Source organism: Helicoverpa armigera, chromosome 2 (genome assembly GCF_030705265.1).
Source record: "Helicoverpa armigera isolate CAAS_96S chromosome 2, ASM3070526v1, whole genome shotgun sequence".
In the NCBI taxonomy this organism is placed as follows: domain Eukaryota; kingdom Metazoa; phylum Arthropoda; class Insecta; order Lepidoptera; family Noctuidae; genus Helicoverpa; species Helicoverpa armigera.
Window position 1 is genome coordinate 10,989,336 of NC_087121.1, and position 22,201 is coordinate 11,011,536.

The 22,201-nt window shown below is 35.8% G+C and overlaps 2 protein-coding genes across 3 annotated transcripts in view; both read left to right on the forward strand.

Annotated features, from left to right (window-relative positions):
- Mwh (multiple wing hairs) overlaps positions 1–22,201 on the forward strand; it is a 151,388-nt gene that overhangs the window by 61,937 nt on the left and 67,250 nt on the right. The window lies entirely within an intron of this gene.
- Positions 1,575–2,461, forward strand: LOC135118903 (uncharacterized). Its single transcript, XM_064041998.1, has one exon. The coding sequence runs from the start codon at positions 1,645–1,647 to the stop codon at positions 2,194–2,196; it is 552 nt and encodes a 183-aa protein (XP_063898068.1). The 5' UTR covers positions 1,575–1,644; the 3' UTR covers positions 2,197–2,461.

Consider the following 22,201-nt stretch of genomic DNA (forward strand, 5'->3'; position numbering starts at 1 on the left):
ACTTAAACGGCAAAGTTGTCTACGAACCATTTGCCACAGACATACCCGTTTGACATAAATAGAAGACAAAAATGTACTAAGTGGCTTCAATGTTTTTCCCCGTACAACTTAGAGTTTCCTTTTAAAAGTAAATCGTGGTTTAAATGGTTGAACCGTTTGTGAAACGGTGAAAGACGATGGGACCTTTTTTGTGGAGGAATGTTTTAGAAAAAAGTCGTAATGTCTACTAGGTCTTACACTATAGAGGTAGTGTAATTGTCTTTTTGAAAAGCCTTATTTATTTGTATAGTAGTCTAACCATCAGTCAATGTTACATTGCTTGAACACTAGCACAATTTCCGATCTTTTCCGCACGTCAACGTTCGGGTCGTACGGGGCAGTGTGATACTTATACAGGAAACAATTGACAACTACCATGGAGTAAGGAAATATAAGTGGAGAAGCCATAATGCAGGTAGGTTAGGCGCCTTATTCTAGGTCAATTTCGTGCTGTCAGCATGACCAAAACGATGAGTAACGAGTGAACTAACGAGGCGTTTGGGTCTTTACATTTATCAAAGATTTTTGTATTACAAAAAATGGTCGGGTCCAAAGAAGGCGTATAAGGGGAAATAGTAGTTCCCAGTCCCCCGTTCACTCGCATTTTGGCGCGCTATTTTCTTAGGCGATTTTCCGTTAAGGCATCTCCGCTAGTTATTTGGTTTTCCGTGGCAACTACCGATACAAAAGTTGCCATCTGGAACCGCGCGACAAATATTTCTGCTTGGAATATGTCGCGCGACAAAAAACCGCTAGGCCATAAAATATATGAATAAAGAGATTCTATGTGAAATGTCATCGTGAATGTACATAGATGCGTAAAGATGTACAGTTTTACTAAAGAAACGCTGAATGGCTAATGTGAAAGAAATTCACTTGTAAAATGCAGCATAGCAGACAAGAAAGTATGGAAGATTTCATGCTATGCTGACGCCTAAATAAAACTGGAGATATTGGGCAAGAATAAATAAAAACTATTGCTTTATTAGTCATTTCAAAAGGTTACATCTTTATGAATTACGAGTAAAGTGGCATACCTAAGTAAACTCAATTTTTTAGCTGCCTACTACATGGAAGAAATGAAAATCATAACGATAAACATAAGAAGTTCATTGTACTTGCATAAATAAATTAATAATGTGACCATTTACCTATGCAGTTAATTAACATATTTATGATGTAATCAAAACATGACTGTATTGAATAACAATGTAAACAAATAATAGAAAATGATGGACACGCAACAAAAGTCACTTTAATTGTTTTACAAGCATATGACCGCGATTGCATTCATGAGCCAAGGATGTATTGAGCTCTCCTTCAAATAAAAAGAGTAAATCTGCGCTTATAAATAAAATCTTCTTCATCCTGCCCTGTTCCCTAGTTATTTTGGTCTTTGCAATAAATATATATTTTTCTTCCAACTACCTTCTTATTCATTCAGGCAATCAATCCATCTTTTCTTAGGTCTACCTCTCCAACCTTCCACGTTCATACTTAACATAGGTGGGTACTCTTCTGGCCGGATCCCCGCCCTGGGACCTAGAGGCGAAAGTACTCGCGTCATTATACCGATGGCGCGAGGAAGAGCGGGTACGGGGCTCGATGCCGGTGCAGCGGGAGATCGAGCTGCGCCGAGAGGAGCTCCGTCAAGTCCTAGTGGCGGAATGGCGGCAAAGGCTGATGCGCCCTACCGCCGGCCTTGCTACCGTCGAGGCGATCCGGCCAGTACTCGACGACTGGCTCGAGAGAGGGCACGGCTCCCTGTCATTCAGGGTGACGCAGGTACTGTCGGGGCATGGGTGCTTCGGCAAGTTTCTGTGTCGCTTAGACAGGGAGCCGGACGCTCGGTGTCACCACTGCGTCCATTGCGGGGAGGACACGGCGCAACACACGCTCGCTGAGTGTGTAGCTTGGGAGGAGCAGCGCCGTGTCCTCACAAACGAAATCGGAGACGATCTGTCGCTGCCGGCTGTGGTGCAGAGGATGGTCGGCAGTGCAGAGTCGTGGGACGCGGTGGTTTCCTTTTGCGAGGACGTGATGTCGCAGAAGGAATCTGCGGAACGGGAGAGGGAGATTTTGACTCCCTTCCCCGGTCGCAGAAGGCGCACCGGGCGCAGGAGAAGGGCGGACAACGCCCTCTTCCGCCCCCCATGAATGGGTTCAAGGGCGAGGGACTTGGGGAAGTTCCCGCCCCTACTCAGTGGACCCGAGGCGGTGGCACGCGCGTGTGTCGGCGCGTGCCCCTGAGATGATGCACGGGGTAGGCGAACACCTCACTACCCCGTGCAAGAGACGAGGCCCGTGCGAGGGCCAGCACTAGTGTGGGGCTGCGGAAGAATCTGGATTCCCGCGGCCCCGCGCACACGTGCAAGGAGGACACAAGGGGGTTTTAGCCGGTAGGAGTCCGGCATACCCCTCCGCCTTTCCTCAGGCGGAGGAAGTCCATGAGGATTTCCCCCTCCCAAAAAAAAAAAAGGTGGGTACTCTTATAAAGGTATCATATAGTGCTACCAAGAAACTTCAAACCTAACTTTTTGGGTCATTAAGGTCATTCTTATAGTAAGCATGTGAATTTCATAGCATTCCTAACAATAAGAAAATACGTATGTATGTAATTTTAATTATTTCTAATTACTTTTTCCGCATAACTGAACATAGCGTGAATCATGCGCCTTTTTACAGTGTAGGCCCGACCAATTAAAATGTACCTATCTCTTCATTCATAAACTTTTTGTGTTTAACATAAAGTTAATGACAATTTAGGCGTAGTTAAGTTGTATTTTTTGCAAAAACTTTCGTTAGAAGATTTCTTCTACAAAATTCTAAACCCTGGACCGTAAAGTAATCGATTTACTCAGATGATATTAGGTCTAGAGGTTTACCCTAGTAATTATTATCGCAGTTAATTTTATCAAGATCGTGAAATGTCGCTAAATATTATCAATCTGTTATAAACTAAAACCAATCGTTCAACTTTTTTAATACTTTTGACACGCCTCTATTTTAATATTACAGCATGGATCTCCTAATGATAAAGATTAAGATGATAATTATGATTATGATTTAACGATACAATAGTGCTCTCCACTTAACGAATGTACTCTCACATGCTACTGAGCGTAAGCGACAGAAAAACGTTTCGCGGAAATAATAGCATAGAAGAAATTGTTAGAAATTATAGAAATTGACGTTTGATTCTCATCATTGTTGAGTCAGTGATTGACAGACAAGGCTTTGTGTGCGAGTGCACATAATTTGGGACAGCTATCGAGATTTTCTGGATAGTTGCAGGTTGATTGTAGTGGATACACTTGCGTGCAAAGAATTTGGGATAGTTATCAACATTCTGCTGATGGTTGCAGATTGGTGTGCAGTTACACTTCAGCGCAAATAATTTGGGACGGTTATAGAGAATTTGTGAATGGCTGCAGGTTGATGTGTACACTTGTATGCAAATAATTTGGGACAACTAACAGGACTCTATGCATGGTTAAAAAATTATGTGCAGTTACACTTGTATGCAAATAATTTTGGTTAGTTGAGTGTGTTTGGATAGTGGATATGGACATAAACGTTTGTGTATTAAGCGCTATTCACTGTGAAAAAATTTCTGAACTGTCTTTAAATCTAATGACAGCGCTCATTTTTTAAATTAGAATGCCTCAGATATTTGCTGCACAAAAAAGTAGACAATTACCTTTTCCTTATTTTTACAGACTCCTTTTATCTTCCTCAATTAAACGCTCTACATTGCACCTAACCACAATCAAGAGAATTTAGAGCGGTAAATTATATAGATTTAGTAATTACTGCACTTTAATGAACCCATTACCTAGCTTAGATGAGGTATGACTAAAATATATCGACTTTAGAGTACCGCACATTGCAGACTAAACAATTGGGCGACTGTTGGTTCGATGCCTTGAAGATTATTTTTTTTTTTTTTAGAAAATCGTGTACCTATTCAATGAAAGTTTTCAGTCGGATTATGTGCGGACTTCCATTCATCATCATACAGATTTAACAGCCCAAAAATTGGATAACAAAATGACTACAGTAAGCGTATAAGAAAGTACTTAGCGCGCCAAAATGCAAGTTTGCGGGGGGACCAGGATCATTGAAGTCTTCACTCTTATGTGCCTTCTATTTTTTGTAATACCTAAAATCATTGACTCAAAGAACCCGTGCGTTCACTGGTCGTCTTTTTCATGCTCACCTTACCCATTTGACCTAGAACAATGCGCCTGACCTACCTGCATTATGGTATCTCCGCTTATCATTCCCTCTTCTGTGACCCAAACCAACTATCGGCCGACTAAAAGTTTGTAGTCCGCGCGTACTCTTAAATATATCGACTTTAAGTGGAGCAACACCAGAGGTGAACTGTCTATCGTAATCAATGTCCGGATGTCGATAACGGTAAAATTGCTATCGATAAAGTTCGCCTCACTATTTATGGGAGAAGGCGACGATTGACTAGGGAATGTTGTAAATATTCTTAGGAGATAACGAGTTATTTACGGTAGTCATAGTTAATCATGTGCTTCTAATATATTCTGTAGTCAGTTCACACGATCCTGGAGGAAATGTTTGAGATTTAGATTGAAAGTTGTTTATCTATATTGATCTACTAAAACTGTCAGTTAGGTTTTTTGCACAACAGTACTTTTAGGAATAATATTTTGTACTGCGCAGCCAATCGGTTAACTTCAGATGCGTCAACTTATTGGGAATTATTATGTGTTTCTAAGAAATTAAATTTAAATATGATTAAGGCGAGGAAGTGGTCAACAATAATTCCATAACCGGCACGCGCATCTAAGGCGCCAAAAGGGGTCGGAGCGTCTGAGCGGGGCGAGGATAACAATACGCGCGCTAGCTTATAACTAAAAGTCGTAAGCGACAAAATGGTTTTGTAATTTTATTATTTAGAAATGATAATTTGATAAAAAATCCTACTACAATTTTAAAGAGTATGTATATACTCAACTACTAAAAAAGTTAAGAGGCTTTAATCGGTCCCGTTTGCCCATAATATGTGAATCTCTTTTTAAAAAGAGGTATGTTTGATATATTTTTCTCTGTTATAAAAGTTACCTAATCATGTTTCTACAACTAACAAAATAAGGTTTATATCATGAACTTTCAGGTAACCAAGTTGTATTTTGATCCGTTTTGTATTTACTGAGAAAAATTGACATCCTTGGCGCCAAAAATTCCAATTCGTCCTCTTAATACCTCTATACCTAATAGGTACTATTATCCATTTCCAATTGATAATAATGTATTCTTTTGTATAACTAATAATAGGCCATTATTTTTGCATTGCAGTGTACGTCAGTATAGATCCATGATACATACAGATAAAATAGACCTGTTGCATACGTATAATGATACTTATTTGAGATAGGGTTGCGTCTGTGATCCTTCTGTATTTTCTTACTCTATAGCAAACGCGCTCACGCAAGATTAATTTTAATAGATCATTCCCCATTAATGACTGATAATACCACATTAAACCCATGGTGGCATAAACCATAGTTAAGGGCTATTAGTCGTAAGAGTTTATTAAAGGATATTAATATTAAAGTATGGTGTTAAGCCCCACAAATTATAGCAATAGTACCTACCTTATAAAGATGTTCCTTGGCGCCTCTGAGAAATTATTAAGGCTGTGGATGTCCATAGGTTGTATTTGCCGAATAGATGATCATAAATGTTCATAATACTCACTTCCTTGTTTATTAAGCAATGTTATAAAACTTAAAGCATGTAATTTGGCTGCTTAATCTGTTTATTCGTATGTTTTTTATAGTTCATAGTTTTTAATGATACCTACATTATTTACAATATTCATACTTTATATATTTACCGTAGTCTGTTGAGGGCGTAAAAGTAACTATTAACAAATTATATATATTCTCAAGATTTTTTGGAGCCCCGATTGTAAAGAACTTGATTGGTACAATTTACTATGTAAAAGTACTCCTGTTTAGGATAGCTCACTTGGGTTGTATGCTAACTTTGCAGTATTCAAATGTACCTATTCATTCCTACAATTATTTTCACAAAACTCTAATTACACTGCCAAACACAACGCTATTGAAATCAATTTCAAACATGACAGTTGTAATTCAACGCGCCCGGCATTCTTAATTTGAATATAATAGAAAATGGCCGACAAATATGGCGGTTTAAATGCCGCCAATTTATATGGTAAACGGGGCTCTTTAAAGGGTTACATCTGCCTGTATTTATGGTAATAATTGCCCTTAGTTGGTTCTTTGCATTTATACATTCATAATAAAATAAATAAGTCCGATAGTTCTGCGGTAAAGAAAAAATAGAACGCACAGGTGGTCTATAAATTCTAATCATGAGAATAAATGTGGCATAAAAATTATTCAAGTTTGCAATGTGGTATAATGAAATAGGCTTTTTATTTGTCCCAAATAAATAAAATAAAATTTCCTAGTTTCTGCAGGATCTAACTAAGGGCTCATCCCTGCTTCTTCTAGTCTTGAAGGGCTCTTGAATGTCTGATGATAGAAGTACTTTTCTCCTCACTATCTCTTTTTGGACCTGTCATGATCCAATATTCAGCTGTTTGGAAGTATTAATTTCACCCATAGCTCATGTCATGCGACAAATATCTTCATGGATGATTTCGTCAATATCGCAAATGGTGTAAGAACAGATTGTGGTCTCTACACAGGATTTAATAGCTACGTTATGGCGTCTTTCAAAATCACACAATTGTAGTTTGTAGGTATTAGTGTTTACGGCTTTACAGCTTTCAAGCACTTCAATATAAAGTTGGGCATTTCCCATAACACGCGTTATGTTGCAATTATTATTACTATATATCACGAATACTCAATCAAATTACATGTTTCTACCCACGTGACTTTCTATTGTTGCTCATCTTACAACACAGCTTCATAACCAAATTCGCAAATGTTAACACTCTTATTTCGTACGCAATAGAGTTTAAATTCGCTGATGTGTGCAGTTTAGTGAGCGCAAAAAGTATGTTGGTTTGAAAGTGTGTTGCAATTTTAATAACGGCGAATTAATCTGTAACTGTTATGGCGCTTACGCTGTTTCTGATCTGGATTAAGATCGAACGGTATCACACGATGTATCATTGTACTGTTTTTGATTACCTACTCTTGCAATTTCTTGTGCAATGGTTCAAAATTATATAAAGTTGGGTATTGTGGAGGTCAGACTGCCAGTATTTCCAAGTACCTAGGTACCTTTTCGGGAAATCATCAAATGACCTCTCCCGCTGTGGATGCAGAATAAGGAGTGTCAGACTCTAACTGATAAAACCAACCATTTAAGCCCTTTATGTGCCAGGGCCAGGGCCGCGGTAATTCTTTCGAACAATCCAGCAGCCCTGGCGGACTTTGGCCCAGGTGGGCCAACGGATATCGCTGATACTTCATGTACTTCAGTACCTAAGTAGGCATATTGCCCGCAAGATGGTTCCCATACATTTGGAGAAAACTAAGCAAATCATACTGCGTAGGCTTATCTCACACGACTAATTATTAGGTAATTTTATTTTTATGACCTACACACACATATACTCATCTACATTTCTAAAATCGAGACTAATTTATAATGAGTAACAGAACTTTCACAGAAAGGTTCACTCAAAAGAAGATTTATTACCATCAATAAATATATCTGTTGATAAAAAACAAAACGAAGATTATGATAATTTTTATTTCAAGTTTCTAAGAACATGTAGTGATTAGCATATTAAAAGATATAATAATATATTTCCTCTATAAAGTCTTCTAAATGAACACGTAAATAGCTTTGCCTGGGGCTTCAATTTATTTTTTTGGTAGCTTTTATTTTGTCTAGAAATAGTCAAAAAATGTTTCTAAGTATATTAGTTTCTATTTTAAGACATTTTAAAATTGTAAGCAATGTCTTTAGTATTTAGATATCTAAATGTAACCCGTACGTATGTATGTTATATACTACTGTGTAAGTGTCTACCTATTTAGTTAAATATATATCAGTAGGTACAGTAGACTTTTTTACGAGTGTTATCATGCCAAAATGCTTCGATATGACAATATCAAAATAGACAAAAAATACACAGATATCATTACCAATTTGCCATACAACTGAAAACTTTCACAAACGAAATAAACAAATATCTAGCTCATACCTGAAATATTCTACAAAACCACTACACATTATCTTAATCCATCAACAAAAGTAACAAACTTTCACGTTCTAAACAAAACACTTGAAAACCCCATCTATAATAATGAGTAAACCGCAGTGCTTTTGATACAGCACCCCGAGCGTATAATGGAACGCGTTTACGATGCACTTGCGTTTCTTTTTACGCAGTTTGCGGCTTGAAAATTGATGGTATGTGGAGCAATCTTTGCTCGTATTTTGTGATGGATATGGATTATATTATGATTAGAAATGTGAAAGTCTGTTTGTGATCTGATTTAGGATAATATTAGATTTGTGATCGAGACGGACATGTACACGTATTCAATCACTCATTATACAAAGTAGATTTAAGCAAACGCAAAGTGTCAAACTTAAATTACAGATAATAGGTATTAACACTTAATAATATTATTAATTAAAATATTTAGTGCTTTAAATACCATACGTAACCTACTTATTTCCACCGAATAATTCTAATAAATAGAATAGAAAACTAGTACATATTGTTATTTTTTCCAGTTCTACCAACTTTTTCTTTCACGTCTTGAATCAAATAAACTTCTGTGAGATTTAACTGAATCATTAAAATTATTATGCACAAAATTCGCCGCGGTTACGCCCAAATCAACCCAGTGTTTGGCGCAGGCAACCAAACTATTCAAATATACTACCCATCCGTTTATCACAGAAGCTGCTATTACGTTTAGCTGACTCCGCTACACAAATTACACTTTCTTCAATTATACAAAAAGGGAACAAAAAAACTGCCTTCATATGCAAAATACTTCATTAAGTTCCGTTCTGTCATCGTTCACGAAACTCATACATGTACAATTAAACACGTACATTCTAGGTACGTAACACGGAGAACAAAATGACTAACGGAGGTGCCATAACGGAAAATCTCCTAAGAAAGCATCACGAAAAAATGCGAGTTGTGCGGGGGACGAGGAACGTTACTGTCTGCACCCTTACACGCCTTCTCTGAGCCCGACCACAAATAAAATCGTTGACTGTAAGAAACCGAAAGCGTCGTTAGTTCACTTATAACTGATCGTTTAGGTCATCCTCACCTATTTAGCCTAGAAGAAGGCGCCTGACCTACATGCGTTATGGCATCTCTGTGTATCTTTCCTTACTCCGTGGTACGCAACAATAACCACTTTCTCTGAGAATGACCAGTCATTGCTGATAAGTAGAAATATTGGCGATTCATTCCTATTCAATGGATGACCTTAAAAAGTAAAAATTGTGACCGATTGAGTAGAATGAAACGTACATTTCGATTTCTAAGATCTTTCTTTAGGAATTTGGTTTAAATGGGTTCATTCATATATTATATGAGTGAACCCCATATTCAATAGTAACTTTAAAAAAAAACTCATTTTTGTTGATTTTTCGCGATTTTACTTGCATTTTGAAGATACCTAACAGTTTAAGGTTCCACCTGTAAGTAGAAAAAAAAAATCATCTAATTTAGCTCAGCTCAGCTGCTCATCTTTCTCATAAATCTAACTAAAAAAGCCATATTAAAACAATCAAAATAACGTCCCAAGAAGCTAAAACATGACATAACTCATACAAAATCATTATTTACTTTAACTTAAGTGCGGTCACAACCGCTCATTAGAAGCAATTTCACCGAAATGACCGGTAGGTACCTGTGAGCTGTGATTTATTTAATTTGTCTGCGCATGCGACGTGAATAATGTCTTCATTTTGCAGTTTAAATATAGAATTTTTTGGCGTTCATTGATGCCTAAACTTTTTTAAATATAAACAATATTGAAATTCTTCAAATAAAAGTCAATAGAAAGGATATTCTTATAGTAAGTTCAACTCAGTCGTGCGCGCGGCCTTATGTGTGGGTAACCCTTGTACATATACAGTGACTTTGTGTGCGTGACAAGAGGTACAGTCGGGTACAATACAGTTATTTAGGGGTTATATGGGAGTGTGTGGTGTTTAAAGAAAAACAGTTATTACGTAATTTAATGTTTATTTATTTATAATGATTATGAATCGCTACTTGAAAAATCAAATGATGAATTTTCGGATTCGCTACTCTCCAAGATGAATTATAAATTCTGACTCCATGTCAAAATGTCTTTAGTATTCTTTTTTTTTCTTTTGTACATGTCGACAAGTATTACCCCACATTCCTTCATCAATTTGACTTAAACGTTCATTTATGAGTTTCATTATTTCCGTCTTATTTTGGTCGACATTATGCGAAGCAATTTAATTTATTTTAATTCCCCACACATTTTGTTTACATTATTATACTAGATTATACCTCTTTTTACATTCTTAGTCCACACTTTTATTTATTGTCCGCGTACCCCCAGCCTGAAAATATGTAAGGAGTATTTAATTCATCTTAGATATTTCACCTTATTTATTTCTTAGATACTGTCAATGTCAATTTGAAAAGACGTATGAGAAAATGATGAAAAACTATATTTAATAATAAAAAGCTTTGAGTCGTGAATAACTAGTATTTTCGTAAACGACTGTACCCATAACAAAAAGCGATAAGAACACGTCATGCTCGGACGACGTCACTGTCACACAAATGAAAGTAGTATATTTACAAGCCGACGCACACATAGGGCCGCGCGCAAATCTGAGTTGAACTATCTATATCAATTTATTGACATTTATGTTGCCATGTATTCGAGGATTTATTTATAAATATTTCTTCTTCCTTCATTTCCATTCCTTTTTCTAATTATTGTTTATTTTTGTTTACAGGTAAGTCCAAAGCTTAATAAACCAGTTCTTTTGGTAAGTTTTGTGAATATTCAATTATTCAAGAATCTGCAATTTGCTAAAAGTTCATAAGAGTAAGTTGTAGAAGTACTTAGGTGCCACAAGAATCTATTAAATACTACTTTACTTTTGTGGCAAACAAAACTCAGCATATTTTAATCCACGAAAGCGGTTAAGCCACCCTTATGTGTAGGTAAATAACATGCACATTATCTTTGTACACACAGGAGTGCTCAGAAGTGGTGAGGTGTGCTATAGATATCGTACTAAGACAATTTTCAAACACACATGTGTGGTTTTTTACACACACACACACACGCATGTGTGATTCACCCGCCTTGGTGAAATACTCACAAAACATCAAAACAAGGATCAAAATGTTAGCAAACTTTCTTAGCACCTATATCATCAGTTAATTATTATTAAAATATGTATTTAGATGACCGTCCACAATACATAGATCTTAACACTTTGACATAAGACTCAATTCTGCTAAACAACTTTCGCTTAAAATTAAATATGTATATTTATACACTTAGATACATACGATAGTCCTGATTATTTTGATCGATAGGAGAAAATGTATTCGCAAATAAATTCGATAGTTACAAGTATTTTATTTAAATCAAATTGTTTATGGTTTACTTCCTTTTGGGTTAGTTAAACAGGAAAAACCTCAAATTCGATTACCTTTTCTTATTATATTTTGTACGTAATTACGATTATTTACAAAGTTTTAAAATAAATCAGCATATAAATAAGTGTTAAGATCGCTGTCGATTAACTTACTTCAGAGGTGCAAAGTTATTTGATGCGAACTATGGACAGAGTTTTCGTTTGTGTTTGAACTACGTCGACGAGATTTGGATGCTGGACGATTTGGAAATCTTTGAAGCAGGCTTAGGTATATTCTATGATTGACTGATCAACTTTATTAATACCGTTTGGTATTTGACCAGACCGCCAAACGGAGCCATCATGAGTACAAATCTGAGCTATTTATTAACTTGTGGTGCTGACACAACTGGTATACTTACTACATTACACCTAGTTTAAATATAAACTTAAAAATATATATAATGACACCCAGACCACAGGCAATAAACATGCTAATTAAACAAATGTCGACCGTCCCGAGAATCGAACCCACGACCATCAGTTCGCAGAATATTGACCATTGCGCTAACGAGATCGTCAAAGGAAGACATTAAAACTAAAGGAAGTACACCTAATCCCATAGTGACCAGTACTGTTCACACCTGCTACAAACATGCACAATGTAATAGATACGAGGCTGCGCTGCGCCTGAGTGGATATTTATCACGTCTCGCTTGACCAACCCCGTAATGTATGACAAAACTGTTCACACGAGACTTGAGGTGTTGTGCTAAAGTCTGTAGTATCTTGGATGCTGAAAATCTGGGTCAGCTAAGCTTTATTTTGGCTGTCGTTTGAACATGTTTGAAAGAAAGAATTATTATTTTATTGGTACGTTACAAAAACAAATTAAAAGTAAACCAAGGAATGACACAGATAATAAAATAAAATAGTATCTAATAATAAAAAAAAAACAGCTTCGGCAGTTGCAACGGATAGTAGCGAGTCTTAACAAGGGATGCCGGGTTGCCCTGATGACTAGGTTGAGGAGGTCAGGCAGGGCAGTCGCTTCTTGTAAAACACTGGTACTCAGCTGCATTTGGTTAGACTGGACGCCGACCCCAACATAATTGGGAAAAGGCTACGCAGATGATGATGATGATGAATTAGAGTTTTTCATTTGTTGTCTATATTTGCATTGATGAATGTGTGTGAATATTATTAAAAATTATGATTTTTAACCTTTTGAACGCCAATGTCGGCTATAGCCGACATGAGCAAGCGTGCCCTGTGCGCCAACGACGGCTATACTCGACAAAAAACAGGTCGCAGAAAAATACAAAATAAACCTATTAAATCATTACTTTTATGTATTTTTTAGTAGATATTTAATTAAGATTTTCAAGGGCTTGGCGTACAGGGCATAGGAATACCGATATGGCGTGGCGGTGAAAAGGTTAACTAGAATTCGGTCACTAATTGCATCTTATCTGACGTCATGCAAGTTGTAAATTCTAAAATACATTGTACTTCCTAATTTTTACCATTGCATAATAACATAAACAAGCGCAATGCAAAGAAATATATTTACATATATTTTCTCTCTAAGGGCCTAAAAACCCAAATCATAAACACAAAATCATTTGCATAATCATGTATGCACTTCCATTTGCATTTACAATGAAAATCAATATTTTGTAATCTTGCATAAGCATTATCGAATACCACTATGACAGGTTTGATAAGGTTTTAAGTTATGGATAGATCCGTTTGGCTTTAGCAGTTATGATGTAATGTATATTGGTAATTAGTACAACTGGTTTGGTCATAGATTTTGATGGATTGTTAATGGCATACGAAAAATGAAGAAGGTCGTTTGTAGGGTTGACAGTGATCAGTTCAGTAACTAAATGATGCAAAGCTTTCAAAAACTAACTCAATAATGTTACGTAAATAGGTAGATAAATACATGCATCTTTTTAGATCAAAAATTATTATTATTATCGGCTAAAATACCAACCATATTCTTTGAAGAACTTTTAAAGTTAACTGTAGCATATATTAAGAGTAATCTAGGTTTTATTGATAAGACTCTGATGATCTCACAGTTCAGCCTAGGATGCCAAGTGAAGGCCTCCAGCCAGGGACGAAAAAGTATTATTCTTTCTAGCTCCTTCTAATTAGTTCTTAGAAAACTAAACCACTTTACCAAAGTTCTGTGAACCCTATTAAAGGATCCAGACGATAAGTATAGGTTGCCGAATGCGGGTCACAAAAAATATCTAATTTAAATTGGCTGTCTGTGAGCCACATGTCTGTCAAATCAAAACTATATGGTTATTGAACTTTTTATAGATTAACAAGGCCACGATGTAAAAACTTGAAGTGATAATAATATCTGATTTTCCTTGAAGAGCTTGTGGCTAAGTCAATGCTGCGCGTATCGACTGATAATAAAAGTTAAGCAACGCTTGGCGCGGTAGGTCCGTGGATGGGTGACCATGTTGTCATAATGAATTCTTCCATGTATTGGAAGCGATAAACTGTAAGTCCCGACTGCTATTTGAACATAGGTATTAGTAAAGCTTTTTTAAGAAGCACTATGTAAAAACTTGGGATAATAATATCTGTAATTTTCCTTCTGTTATGTTACGTTCAATTTTGTGCCTTATTATTACATTTAATAGGGTACATATTAAAATATTAATTTGACTGTCTGATAAGAGATGATTGCGATGAAATTGTAACCAATTCTAGACATTTCTAACAGAAAAAGAAACATTTTAAATAAGTGTCATCATGAAGTTATTGTGAGCTTATTTATTGCAAATAAAAGCTATTTGTGTAGAATATCTAAATGCACATATTTTAATAAAATATCTTTAAGTATAAGATACGATGACATTATTAATATTTAATGAACTTGCAATAATTTTATTTGACCCGAATCAAAACAGTTCCTATAGTGAAAGGACCCCAATTTTTTTAACTCTTTATATAAAGTAAATCTAATCAGGTTTAAAGTAAAGTAAAATTTTGTGAATAAAATCCCCAATAAACTCTTCGCTATTGTGCAGTACAGTTAGGTAAAGAAAAAAAACTCTCAACTGTATTTTAAAAGCCTTTAACTCAATAACAATTACCTGTGAACTTGGCACCCCTGCTTTAAAAAAGTAATAAAATGCCAAGTTTATGACCACCATACAAGTTCCAATATTTAATTAACGATCTTTAATTTAAAAGTAATTCAATATCATAATGATTTATCGTTAAATCGATCATTTAGCTTTGACTGTAAAAAATTTACAAAAATTATTTTATGATGGACCACTTTTTTATGACGGTTAGTGTAACTATGGGCCTCAGGATGTGTGTGGTATCCATATTATATTATTTAGAGCAAGGTTTTATTTTGTACGTTACCGGTTTTACAAATATTCAACATCATCATCATCATCTACCTAGCCCTTTCCCAACTATGTTGGGGTCGGCTCCCAGTTTAACGGGATGAGTACCAGTATTTTACAGGGAACGACTGCCTATCTGCCCTGATCGACCCAGTCACCCGGGAAACCCAATAGATTTTTTTGATCTCACAAGAAGTTAGTGAAAAGTGTCCTTCCTTGATAAGAAGCCTCATCCGTCTGACATTCAAACCTTATCAAATGAGATTAGTAGATCTCAATAATAGCGCGTTCTACCAAACAAAGAAACAATTCAACCTTCATATTAGTATAGATAACAATTACATATCATAATCTTCATTGTACTCTTTCATAAGACATTTAGTATCCTCATTGTATAACGAAGTCATCTAATAACAAGCCCTACGTAGAAATGTTTAATAAACACACAGACTACGTTCCCATGTGTATATTGTTATGTATTAAGGTGCTTTTTGATATTCACACGTGCCGCGACTTCATGAAATCGGTCGCAACTGCTTTATGCCTATGACGATTTCTGACAGCAACTGAACATGCTGCAGCCCCTTCGATCCAAAACGGTTAACTAGAAGTGCAGCTGGTAGTTGTAGTCGGCAGCTAGCTTTCAAATTGCATCTTAAAGAACGTTTACTGTATATACTGACCGAACTTGCAGCGACTACATGAAATCAGTCCATATCTGACAGCGTCTGAGCATGCTGTAGCCACTTAGATCCAAAACGGTTTTATGTAAATACATACGTGTAGTTAGAAGCCAGTAAGCCTGACAACCAATTCTACCTAGGAGTATTGGGTAGCCCGGGTAACTGGCTTGAGGAGGTCAGATAAGCAGTCGCTTTTTGTAAAGCACTAGTAAACAGCTGCATCCAATAGACTGGAAGTCAACCACAACATATTTGAGACAAAGTTAGGCAAATTATGACATACAAACCAGTAGTGCAGCTGCGGCCGATTAATTGCACTCAGAATGTACCTACGGTCTAACAGTTGCAGTTAACAGCTTGTATTCAAAACGCACCTTTAATAATACATTCTTAACGTGATGTAACCTATTGTAATGTCTATCAGTCATTAAGTAATGCCACGATCTCGATCACGGACAAAAACGTTTATATTTGATTATCATATTCGTCGTTTGGAATACTTAATTATTATAGATGCATAGTTGTAAGTCATCATCGTCATCAGCTTTTGTAGCATCCCACTGCTGGGCACAGGCCTCCTCTTACACAAAAAAAGAAGGGTTGAGGGTTAATCACCGCGCTTGCTCAATTACAATACCAATATTTTTTTTTGTGTAAATGGGTAAATTGTAGCATGGGATAATCTAACAACTAGTCTTACCATGAGGTTGGCAAAATAGGTAGTTGCTCCATGTAGTCCATGTAAAACCCTGGTACTTATTGCATATGGTTAGATTGGAAACCATCATAGCCATCATTGTTATGAAAATGCTAAGATGGCTAAATAAATGACAATAAGGATATTTTACTTGAAATTTAGATTGAAAGTTAAAAGTATCTTAAAACTCAATATATCGATAGGAAATAATTTAATATGCTGTTGATCAGCTTCTATCAGCTGTCGGTCTCGACATCACGATAAAATCGATTAAATTGAATTAATTGGCTGCTTGTATCTGATCAACTTTTAATATAAACATAACATAATAATTTGAAGCATCGAAACTGTTCTTTATTAATAGTTTGACAGATATGGTTGAAACCAATTAAGTTATGAACAGAAACAGCCATTTTGCATACGACATTATCTTATTTAGATCTTAACTCTATCTGCTTTCAACATTGATTGGCTCAAATTAAATGAGATATGGCGCCCAGAGAAGTATAACTATAGAAAAACTCTTCTGCGTGGTATATTTTCCTCAGGATCCAATCAAAAGATGACCATACAGTTCATCTGCCATTAAATTAAGCTAAAACATGTAAATAAATCTACAATCCTCAGTAATGTTTGATTTGAAAATTAACCCTTTCTGTCTGTCGCGCTTTCACACCAAAACTACTGAACACAGATCGTCTCGAGCCTTAAAAAGGACATAAACAGCAGGAGTTTTATCGCAGAAAACAACAGGTAAAAACGACTTTCTAAAACAGTTAAGCCCACAATCCTACCAACCCAAACAAAATGACAGTGCATTTTCAGCTGCACACACATTTTCACTCATTCCGCATTCTTGAGCACACGCGATCGAAAATCAACTAATTGGATTATAGAGCACGATTAGAAAACCAGTAACAACCGACTTATTGCATTGTTTATAATACATTACCGCATTTCTTCACACACTTTACATATATTGCCAATGAATCAAACTCTCAAGTATGAGCGTGTGCGATCGATTCCAGGTGAGGCAAGTACATACCAATGCTACTTTTCTAAGTTTGTATGTACTTTCTAAGTATGTACCTATATCTTGGACACCGTTGACTGTTTCGGAGGGCACGTTAAACTGTAGGTTCCAGCTGTCATTGAACATCCTTGGCCTTTGGTCGTTACGAGTAGTCAGAAGCCAGTAAGTCTAACACCAGTCTTACCAAGGAGTATTGGGTTGCCCGGGTAACTGGGTTGAGGAGGTCAGATAGAGGCAGTCACTCCTTGTAAAGCACTGGTAGACTGGAAACGGACCCCAACATAATTGGAAATGATGATATCTTCACACCCTTGGAATAAGTCACGAACAAAATACGCAATGTATTATGTGCTTATAGTAAGTGTCGTGTGATGTGAAAGATCTTGGTACGTGTGAAGCAAAACAGTGTGATATTCGATACCGACTTTCGTTCCACATTTGAAATTGAAGATTCTGACGATAAATCTTTTGAGAGAAACGATTCATATACATTCTCGTGTGAATATTACGTACTAGATTATATGAAATGAGGTTCTTTTAATTATAGTTGTAACTCTTATAACAATTTTATTAAGTCTTGTTTTTTAGGAAGAAATATTGCGGTTAGAGTGACTTAAACTTTCAAGGTATTTATTAAAAGCGGTCCAGAGGGAATTATTTACCGCACCCGGATAAAAAATAAAATTGTCTTTTTCAGGATTATTTGTTTATTTTGAGTTACTTTCGCATAACTGTTCATATGTTACAATTCATCAAAAAAAAATAGGTAAACTTAAATGAACAGATACTGTTACTGTATTAGCCTTTTTTTATCGTCCCACTGCTGGGCTGCGGCCTCCTTTCACACGGAGAAGGATTGAGCATTAATTACCACTCTTCTTGCTCAATGCGGGTTGGTGATTTCAGACTTTACAGTCCAGGTTTCCTCAAAATGTTTTCCTTCACTTTTTTATCACGACTTTTTAAACGAACAGATACTTAATAAAAACTCATACAATTGAGTCTGCAATGCTACATACCACTTATAACTGTAATTGATTAATTAATACAACATATAACTGTAATTATTTACTTATTGTTTTAATTCAATCCAACAACTTTTCCAATAAAATACTTTCTGGAATTACAGCGTCAGAGAGTTCCAGGATATATCTCTTCAAAGGTGCCGCCACCATGCGCGTGCGCACGTCTGGATGACATAACTATGCGCGCTATCGGCACCTTTACGATGACGTTTTGTGCACCTTACCGAGAAAAACGGTAATTTTATTCAATGTAGCTTGAGGTAGAGATTCTTTTCTCAGTTTGTGGATGTGTGACAAAGTGCGGTGATTAATTTCAACTTAATGTTAGTATATACGTACCTACGTCGAAAATTTAATAAGCTAGGTACAGCATTTTTATGTAAATTGTGCATCAGATTTAACTTTTGAGCCCAAAGGATTAAACATTCATTTACTGTGGATTTCAATAACCTATCTGTTCATTTTTTTGCTTACCACAGATACTTTGACAGAAACCTTTACCCTACGCTACCCCTTCAAATAGTTTCAAATTCCTATCTCTAGGCTGCCTATCAATAGATATTATTTTATTAAAATCTGCCGCTCTTATATTTGAATTATTCATTTCCATCATTTCAACATTCATACGAAAAATAAATAACACTTAAAGTCACAAATAAAACCTCACATGAACGATTTATGAATCAACACGCAGAGTAACGTGACAGGTGAGTATGCGCAAGCGGCTTCTCTCATCTCGCGGCGTCGAGTGGGAATGTGATAGCTGTCAGTTTAACTTGATCTGTGTTAAGTGTTAAGATCTTATGGTTATTTTCGGTCTTTTTAATCGCAGTGTTAACGTAGGATTTTAATTAAATCAAACTAGCCGTTTCTATGTGTTTTCTTCCGGGTCTCAAGAGACTTTCCTGTAGGTACCCGGATAAAAATTTGTTAATATCCTTCCTCAAGCTTTGAATGACATAGGCATGTTTTTAGTATACCAAATGCCATTTAAATTGGTTCAGTCTTTTTGACGTGAAAGCACAATTGACAGAGTTACTATTCTGGGCTTCTAGAGACTTTCCTAAAAAAATAACACAATAATATGTACAGCAGATAGAATGCTCCAATAATTTAATTCAGACACCCTAAGTTTGATCTGTAAAAATCAATTCAGCGTTCAATATCCATACATAAAAAGTTAAGTTCGGTTAGCCCCGTTCGACACACCATTATATTGAACTCACAAGAAGCCAACAAACAGTCAACAGAAGCATTCTAGTTTTTACCAACATATATTTGCTAACCAAATACCTCTAACTTCCTCAGAAATACTTCCTCGTTTTATTTTCCGAACCGCATAATTTAACATTGTCAACCAATTTTTTATTTGCAGTCAATTGCAACCTTAACTCTTCAAGAATAAAGACTAATTTCGATTGGCAATGTGTGGTTTCAAGTGTGTGCCCGTAACGGTCAACTACCTCCTACAATATTATGGTCGCCTAGTACCTAACGGGTGAAGTGGCTTTAGAAAAAAAAAGTCACGATCTTATATTGATAAATACTGTTAGGACCAATTGATTTTTTTTCAATAACTTAAATTACTTGCCCTTTTGTGGTATACTGGTATATCAAGAAATTGATTGATATAAAAACTATTTTTTTGCTTGTATTGTGAGATTTCTTGTTGTGTATGTACCGTTGAAAGATGCTGTCGCTTGCAGTTGTCATTACCTTTTGTGGGTAAATAATTTATCATGTATCGTGTTGCGTAGGTACATGATTCAATCATGATATCGTCAGCTTGTAACGGTATGTTTTGAATGTTAGATGCCGCCTGCAACTGCATGAAATCGGAATCAAAACGCACCTCAGACATACATTTTTGGTATGCCAGAAGTAAAGCAACTTTTATTAAATAAAAAGTCCCAATTAAAACAACGAAAAAAACGTTCTTAAAGGTTATTGTATTTTTTTTTTTTAATTTAACTTCTAAGACTTATAGTAAAAAAAGTTTATAAACAGCACGTAAAATGTCACCATGATCGGCCTATTAATACTTTAGCATTGAAAGCGAATTAATTTAAACTGCCTTGAAAATTGACCAACATTCTTGCCCAAGATCTAACAAATTACTAGACAAGATACTTACTTTTTAATCCAAGTACCGTACTTGCAAATCATGTCTGACTCCGTCATGTTATAATTTACTAGTAACGAGATGAATGTAATTTGGCCTCCCATTTCGAATATGGCGTACCATTTGGAAAGCAAAACTAGGCCGCATTGATTTAGTCTACTGGTAGACCAAAAAATAATTGGGTAGCCTAATGTTTAATATAGGTACATTAGTATCTTCTTAAGAGAGTTATAATAAACTCAACCTGGGATTTAGGTAATTATATCTTCGTTCCCGAATTGGAAACATTTTGTTATTACTATTACTACTAATAGCAACAAAAATACTCATATTTTTAACATCGGAACAAGAACACTTAAAACAGTTTTGTAAAATACGATTGGATCCTTAGGTGACACTCGCCACTTATTTTTCAAGTGAAGACAACTTTAATAGATATTATGGATACCTGGCTAAGAACTTTAATTGAGGATGCAGCATTTCTGGCTATCTCAAGCTACTTAAGGCCACTTGAACATTAAAATTGACACGTAAGCTTACTAGGTGTATCTAACAATACACGTCCCTGCATCTATCTACAAAGAGAACAAAAGACGTAAATACAACGGATGTACGCAAGTAATCATTACTCTTGAAGTCTCTTAAAATGCAGTCCCCACTATATCCCATCTTCATTTATAAAAGGAAACATCATTTAGCAGAGCAAACAATCTATAAGTCAGTCTGGCACTCATTTTATTCATATTAGCTTCCGTGCTAATTTACACAGAACATTATACCTGCAGACTACAGACTAAACAGTCGGCCGATAGTTGACCCATTTTTTTTTTAAAGAAAATCTGGATGCTAATGATAAATCAGTCGGTCTGATACCGGCTAAATACCTGACCTTTGTAATGTGCGTACTACCATTCATCTTTATACTGCTTTATGAGCCAAAACAAACTATCGGCTGACTAAAAGATTGCTGTGTGGAGCTTTAAATAAATGAATACAATAGGTATAGTGTAATGTGGGGTATAGTAAAATGTATATTTAAGCCAAACACAACCCAATAGAATACTTGGAGTTAGCGTCTACTGGATTCATTCTCATACAGTCGGTGAGAACAGTGATTTCGTTTGAAAACTTAAGTGTATTTGAGTGCATTGTATTTATATACCTCATAAGAAAAACAAATGTACGTATGTATTACAATATATAAATATGTGTTTCTTGTCTGAGATCACAAGATCACATTTTACGTGGGAATTAAAAATAAATACTTATATTTTATAGTTTGTATCCTGAGCTTCTATTATATTTGAAAATCCTCTGAACAGTTTTGGAGATTTTGCTATCTTAATAAATTAATATATTTTTTTAATTAAAAATACATTAAAAGTAGCTTTTGAAATAAATAGTTTGCAAATAAACTGGTTAAAACCAGTTGTTCCTATATATTTATGTCCGCAATTAGGTGACAGGTGAACTAGATAAACTTGTACCTACACTTTCCTTCACTTCGGAAAGTTGCCGAGAAAACTAACAGGACTGCACGAAAGCTTGTCAAAATAATGGGTTTCTTATGTCCCTCACACCCACTTCAGTGGGACATTGTGGTACGAAATTA